Genomic DNA, 7,794 nt, shown 5'->3' with positions numbered 1-7,794 from the left:
TGGCTTAATTTTCTTTGCGAATGCTACTGCAATACATCCAAATTCAATATCCTGTTTGCTCTACATTAGATTCAATTACAGAAAATTCAAAAACTAAATAAATATTAATATAAATGAATAAATATTAATAAATAAATAGCATTGTAAATTACTGCAAATTTTAACTTCTAATTGATATTTTAATGAGATTTATCTAAACATTACATCCATTTTTGTGAGCAAACAATAATCTGTAATTCACTTTCACTTTTTTGATGAATAGTATCTTTGTTATATTATTTTAAAAGTAAAGTTAAACTAATTCTTTAACTAAATTTGTTTAACTGTGCAATTTCTTTCGATAATATTTATTGCAGCTATTATCTCTTAAAAAACGATTAAAGTAACTTTCATGCAAAGGTTTTTCACCTTTATCTCAAAACAAAAAATTTGAAGACTTTTCAAATTTATTAGGAACCCTCAAAAAAGTGCGATATATAAGTACATTAAGATCATAATAACTCTCATAAGATGATATTAGCGTTTTATTTAAAATATTTAACACAACTATTTGAAGTTGGTAGAGATTAAGCTCTTTGAGTTAGCCGCATCAAAAGTTATGAAGATATATTTTATTAGTCATGATAAGATCGGAATTAAATATATAAATTATAACGTTTAACTAAATTAATTATCATTACATTTGTTTACAATAAAATTATGTTGTATTTTTATTTTTTTTTTTTAATTTTTTTTTTATTGTTTTTTTGGCTTTCTTAATATGAACTTAATATAGGCAAAAGGGAAAAAGTTTTAATATAAATTCTTGAAATATAAACATTTTTTGTTAAAATTATATTAAAGCAATTCTAATTGGAAGTCATCAACTATCATTTCTAATTGTCTTCGGATTATACATATCAAATACTTAATGGACTTCAGTAATTACTTAAAATTAAAACAATTACTTAAAATAAACTGATTATACAAAATATTTATTCAAAAATACATACGAACGGACATATATACGAAAACATAGGCGATAAAAGATTTTAACGAAGATCTACTTAAAATATTTAAATGAAAAATCTATCCAAAATTATAGGATCCACTTTTTAAGACGTTTGTCAAGTAAGGCATAATCATATTTCATGTTATGTATGTAGCATCTGACTGCAATAGCTCGAACCAGAATAAATAAGAAGTGATTCTGATGTATGTAGAGGCGATTAGGGGTTCTTGATAATACAAGATATAGTAGGTATAGTAAAATAATATTAATCTTATAATATTTGACAATATTTTTAATCTACATATAATTAAATGAGTGAACTGTAAAAGCATCGCCAGAAATATATTTTCTAGTATATTCATCCTTTGGCTAAATCCCGCTTATACCATAGGTTAGAAAAAGTTGGCTTACAAGGCATTTTAATCGCATTTTAGTCGATATAACTACAATACATAAATACAAATACATAAAGAATATGTAACAAATCTTAAATGGAATGGCCTTAATCTACTGATATAATATTATATTCGATGATAATGTTGATATTTAAAAATAATGACTTATGTCAATATTATATTATTAATATTTATTTAGTATGTTGTTATGTACAGTGCGATATTATTTATATTTAAAAACAAAATAGTCTATTAAAAAGCAATACAAATCAAACAATATTATTGAAAATTTTCGGAAGCAATTCTACCTATAACTTATGGCACAATATCAGGTGAGAATCCATAAGATTTATTGGTTACGAATCACCATGTCGGCAGGAATAAGAGGTGCTTGTGGAACTGAAGCAAAAATGTGAATCGAAGGACTATATACATTTCTAATTATATACATTTATTATTAATGCATTATGACTCTTTTAGAAAACAAACATTGTTTTTTAATTACTGGATCTAAATACAGACCAAAGATATTTAATATAATTTAATATTAATAACGAAAATAACGACATAAGCATAATTCAAACTCTAATTAATTACACATTTAATAAATTAAGTATACTTGTCTAATCAGACTGCTGTATTATATATATATATATATATTACAAATTAATCAAAGTTAATTTTGCTAAAAATAATGAATATTTAATGATCTTATATGATGTTTAGACTACTTTACTTAACTCGGCATATATGCAGCAATATGTGCAATTTTCGCACAAAATCTATGTTACTTCCGTATAAAAATATACTAAGGGTTACTACAGGGTATAAGGTTCCATAAATTTAAGTTTAAATATAGTAATATATATTCAGTAAGTTTCATGAGTTAAATGTTCAAAAACGGATTCAACATACTATATATACTCAATTAACATGCAGGGTTGTAGAATGAAAACGCTCCCATATATGCATTAATCATAAAATGCACAACAGGATTAATATATAAAAATGAATATATAATACAATACAAAATATTGTAACATAAAGTTTTAATTAGGAAATGTGTGTATACTTCTGACCTATTACCTACATTTTTATATATACTGTACACAAAAAGTACAGCACTTCAAGTTGGCAACGCTTGTGCTGTCAAATATATAATTTGCTTTTATAGTTTCTTTTAAATGATTTTTTTTTTGCAATTGTATGCTATATTGGAATCTGGATAAAAATATCCATTAATTAATAAAAAAGTTATAATTACTATAGATTGTTGAGTTTAGAAGATGAATAAATATTTGAAGCCAGATTTGCCCACACCTGAATGCATGGAGCTTTTTCAAAAGTTAGCGAATTGCCATGAAAAGGTAAATATTGCAATAAACTTTTAAGTAAATAAAATAATTTTTAAACGTTAATATTATTACAATAGAATAAGTTGGCAAAATTTCTTGGTACATGCAATTCATTTGAAGCCGCTCTCAGGAGGTGTGTCAAACGTGAACATGAGGAGCGGGCTGCAGCCAATCATGAAGAATCCAAAAAAAAGCTGAAGGAGCTACATGAACGCTTGCGAAGAAAGCCATCATCATAATATTGTTATGAACAATTTTTAAAGTTTTTACTAACATTTCAATATTAAGTCAATATTTTAGAAGTAATTATAGTGAGAATAAATAAGAGACTACTTTGAGGTTCTATTAATAGATGAGGAATATATAGATCTCCTGTATCAAAAAGGAATTAAAACACAAAAATAAAAAAAATGTATAGCTCATGTTATAAGTTTTGTATTACTTCTCATATTATGGTTATATATTATTTTCTTCAACCGTGTATTTTTACTTCAACCGTAAACCAATCTAGCCATATCTATCTATAGCTAGGTTTACATATTCAGGTTAAGGAAATAACCTGCACATTGTGACTGGATAAAATTGAACTGATCAATTTGATATATTATAGCTATATATAATATGAAATTATTTCCTTGTTCAACATTTTTTTATTAATTCCGGTTATTAAAACTTATATTAAAAATTGTAACTGATAGGTTACATATGTCACCATTGTAATCAATAGTTATTCAATTTATATATGATTGTTATACAAATATAATATTTTGGTATAGAAATGATACATTAAGTAAATATTAACAACTCTGTGGAAAAGACATTAAGATGTCGTTAAGTTAAATTTCGTTATTATTATATGAAAACTTAATTATTACAATAAAGCAAAAAGCATTTCTTTCTGTTTAAAAAATCTTGGAAATTAAAAAGTTTCAATTCAATAAAAGATTTACATATATTTCATATCAAAAATATGTGAAGCCTAATTTAGTTGAATGAATCTTAGATTAGTCATCAAAATAAATTCCACTAAAACATGCAGTTTATTATTATTTTTCAGAATGACTGTAAAAATGATACCGCACTATCAATGGATATATTTTCAAGAAAATGTAGAAAGTGTTTTTAATTAAAAAAAATATTAGAGAAAAATTTATGAGAAATAAGAGATCATACTAAGATAAGCTACTACATTAAGGCTTTTGTTCATGTACGCATGGAATTTATATAAAATAATATGGAATTGTGTCTGACCTTTTATATAAGTGCATTTTAATTTATATATATTTACTAAGCATTATTTCCAGTACTTTTATTATATTTTATTCAATTAATATAAGTTTCAAGACATGATATAATTTCAAAGTTCAATAAAACCTCTATTTAATATAAGATTATAATACATATTATAATCTATGTTATAGATTGAAAGGTATATTATAATATAATCTTTCACACCATAAGATTTTACAATATTACTATAGGCGATTTAATGATATAAGTTATCAAAATGCCAAAATGACTAGTCTACTGAAAGGGTGTATATAGTAGTAATCCAGTAAAAATAATTATTATTATTTAACATGATCAATTCGACTTATCCTACATAAATCTATATATCTGTATTTATTTCTATACATTTCATACTATAACTAAGCTAACGTACTTTATGTTTGATTTTTACAGCTATACTGGGTAATATCATACCATTACCATACTGGGTAATAATAGATAAATGATTTGACACCAAATTGTCACTATAGCAGTTAGAGGCATGGTAAAAGCAATTCGAAGGCATCCCAATGATTATAATTATAATTCAATAATTATAACCTAACAAATATATGAATAATTAATAACATATTAAAATTTGTCTAAATTATTTAGTTTAGGGTTTCAACATTTACAATTTAAAAAGGGATATGATTATTACAAATATCTGCAAAAGTTGTTTTAAACTAAAACTGTAGTATATTATGCCTAAAGATTTAACTATTAAAGCAATATCTCTGTTGACCTAAAGGCCAAAAAATATATATAGCAATTTAATTGTAAATCAACACCATTTTTCAGTAGGGTGGAGTTGAGGTTGCTGGCGGATTATTTGACATAAAAATTGTTTTATCTTAAGATTATGTACTATATCATATTATCCCAAAATGCATCGTTGTTGGAACAAAAGTCCAATAACCGATGGGGCAAGAAAATGGATTTCCCATTTGAAATTGAAGTAACACTGATTCTCAGTAAAAGAAGAATAGAGATAAGATAGATAGATAGTAGAGTAAAAGTAGAAGAGTAGATATACAAAAATGGTTTTAAACTAAGATGCTGTATATATCTTTATCTAATAGGGGAGTCGTTACCTTCTTTCTTTGAATGCATACTGATCTAAATCTATGTACATACCAACGCCATTTCTGTGGTGCCACAATGGGCCATCATTTGAGCTCAAGTGGGCTTTTTGGGATACAAGACCGCCGCTCCAACCTAACCTAACCTAAGATGCTATATTATATTATGCTAAAAAGTTTTATTATTGGAGCAACACACCATGTAACCGACGGGGCAATGAACTGCGTTAAACATTTGAGTATAAAACAACACCACTTTTAAGTAGGAAAGGATGAGATTGCTGATAGGTTATATGACATAAAAATTATTAAAAGTTTAAATTTTGTATTTTATTACTCAGAAAAATTTCGCTTTTGGAACTATACTACAAGAAATACTGACCATTGCCAAAGAAATGGTTGATTTATTTGATTTTGCAACAACATCTCTTATTAGTAGTAAGGTGGTTTACCCGTGAAGACATCATGTTCTAAGCTATATTATCAACTGAATAAATCTCTTCAATTTGACAAAATGTTGTCTCTGCCCAGCAGTAAACGAGAATTGCCGTTATATTTTGTGTAATTGCCCAGTTTTACTTTAGACTAAGAGCAGCATTTTAGGTGGAAGCTATTTGACGAGTCCAGAGCTTTACTCTGGAAGCTTTACTCTTACTTTACGAGATTAAGCGCAGGATTTTAGGGTAGAAGCTTCTGTTTACGCCTGACTGCAGAAATTATTTAACTAGGTATAATGCCTCCTTTTCGGCTAGTTATTTATTAATATGAGGATCTTCTATGGTCGCTATGGTCTGTTCCATTGGGAAGCTAGACTTTAATTTTTTTATTGTATTCAAAATTGTGTTTCTTGTTTTGTTAGCGGGAAAAATTCTATATTCTATCTAATGTTACTTTCAACAAAAATGTTGTGTTAAAAGTGATTACTTAGGTGTAACTGATTTTATGGCATTAATAATGGTTCTACGTTAATCAGCGCAAAAATGCCTACACCACTTGGAAAGTAGCACAAATGAAGTCTAAATTTGAACGTTTTTATTATCATTCGCCAATTTGGTATGGACAAGTTTCAAATTAAATGGTTTATTTGACCTCCATTGAAAATATGTATTTTATATATAATAAGAACTTATTTTTCTAACTATGTTATTAACTTTATATTTTTTTTTCATAAGAATAATCTATTTATTTTGGATGTCTTAATGGAATTCTATTTATTTCTTTGTTATAGTCAATATTATTTTTTTTTAGCTTACAATATCGTTTTTTTTTGTTATTGTTAACTGAATATACAATTTTAAGCTTAAAAAGTAATAAATCTGTTTTTGAACACTAGAAATTATTATTGTTAGGACTGGTAAGACCATTTGAAGTGCTTTGACAAAATTTCGAACAATTGCAATTGTCATAGAAATCAAAAGACTGCAACCTACAAAGACGTTAAAAATTGGTCTGTCCAAAGCAATTCGGTACGCTCGGCAGCTTAACACTTTAACACAATTTTTTATATTTTTCCGTTTATTTATTGTTATTATTTTTTTAATTTTTTGTATTTATTATTTTTTTTGTTTTCGTTTTTTTGTATTTGTATCGCAAACAATATTGAACAAATTTACACACAAAAACTTTCCTTTTTCGTTTGAATGTGAAATTCTCTATGTTAAATTGTTTAAATTTTACTTAGCACGTTTCAATTTTTAAATTCACTATTCGATTTTTTAATTAAAAAAAATTTTTCACTATTCGACTTTTTAATTAAAAAAAAAATAATTAAAAAAAAATTTTTCACACATAATAAAAAAAATAAAACACTTTACGAGCCCAATTTAATTAAACCATCTTCAATGAACTTTGTTGATTTGAAGGCAAATTATTAGTATTAATTTTTGTTTATTTTTAACTTAAAAAATAAAGCTTGGCTTTAATGTTGCAAAACTTACGAGAGCAACGCGTTTAACTGCGTGCGTTGTTAGTCAACAACTGATCAAGCCAAGATCACGGCCAACATGAAGAGCTGCCGTTGCTGTGGCAAAGATGAGTTTGCGAAGTTAACACGAAATTTAATCAAAGCAAACGTTTAACTTTTTTTTTGACAAGTTAACACGAAGTCAACCAAGTTTCATGCATGGATGATGCGCATTCGGAGCAATCGCAGTAGCAACAATGTTGCTAAACACTTTGTCACAGTTAAGCTAAATGTTGCGCGTTCAGTGTGTTAGCAACATCAAGGAAAGTGGAAGACCGTAAATTTTTTGCTTCGTTAAATTTATGTTTTCGGTTTTTGTGTTTGTACTTTTTTGTTGTTAGTTTTTGTTTATTTACTTATCGTTAAGTCTGCAAAGAAATTGTAGTTTTTCTTCAATTTGTTTTGGTGCTGAAGTTGATCACATTCACCGGTTTTGGCGCTCAGTTACTACCAACACGATCAGCTGTTCACTATTTGCAGAAATTGGTCATTGGGTAAAAAAATTTTGTTTTTTAGCTGCACTTGCTTTTTTTTTTCTTTTTTGTGTAAGTGGTTGATTTTTTATAGTTGTATTAATGATCGCTTATTGTGCAATAAATTTGTTGAGCGCTCTGTTTGGGGAGTATGTTAATAACATCTGTAATGGAAAAATATATATAAGCTAAAATATAAGTTATAAAATATAAAAGAAGTGCTAAGTAAAATAACTTATCTCTTAAAAATATGAAACTCAGTGTGG

General features: G+C 26.6%; 1 protein-coding gene across 1 annotated transcript; it reads left to right on the top strand.

Annotated features, from left to right (window-relative positions):
* Window positions 1-2,600: 2,600 nt before the first annotated feature.
* Window positions 2,601-3,136, top strand: LOC119686200 (COX assembly mitochondrial protein 2 homolog). Its single transcript, XM_038100707.1, has 2 exons — window positions 2,601-2,753; window positions 2,819-3,136. Exons 1-2 carry the CDS (start codon window positions 2,673-2,675, stop codon window positions 2,978-2,980), a joined length of 243 nt encoding a protein of 80 aa, XP_037956635.1. The 5' UTR covers window positions 2,601-2,672; the 3' UTR covers window positions 2,981-3,136.
* The last annotated feature ends 4,658 nt before the right edge of the window (window positions 3,137-7,794 follow it).

Source organism: Teleopsis dalmanni, chromosome 2 (genome assembly GCF_002237135.1).
Source record: "Teleopsis dalmanni isolate 2A chromosome 2, ASM223713v2, whole genome shotgun sequence".
NCBI lineage: Eukaryota > Metazoa > Arthropoda > Insecta > Diptera > Diopsidae > Teleopsis > Teleopsis dalmanni.
Note: the sequence above shows the minus strand (reverse complement) of the source record. Positions and strands in the feature narration are given on the sequence as shown.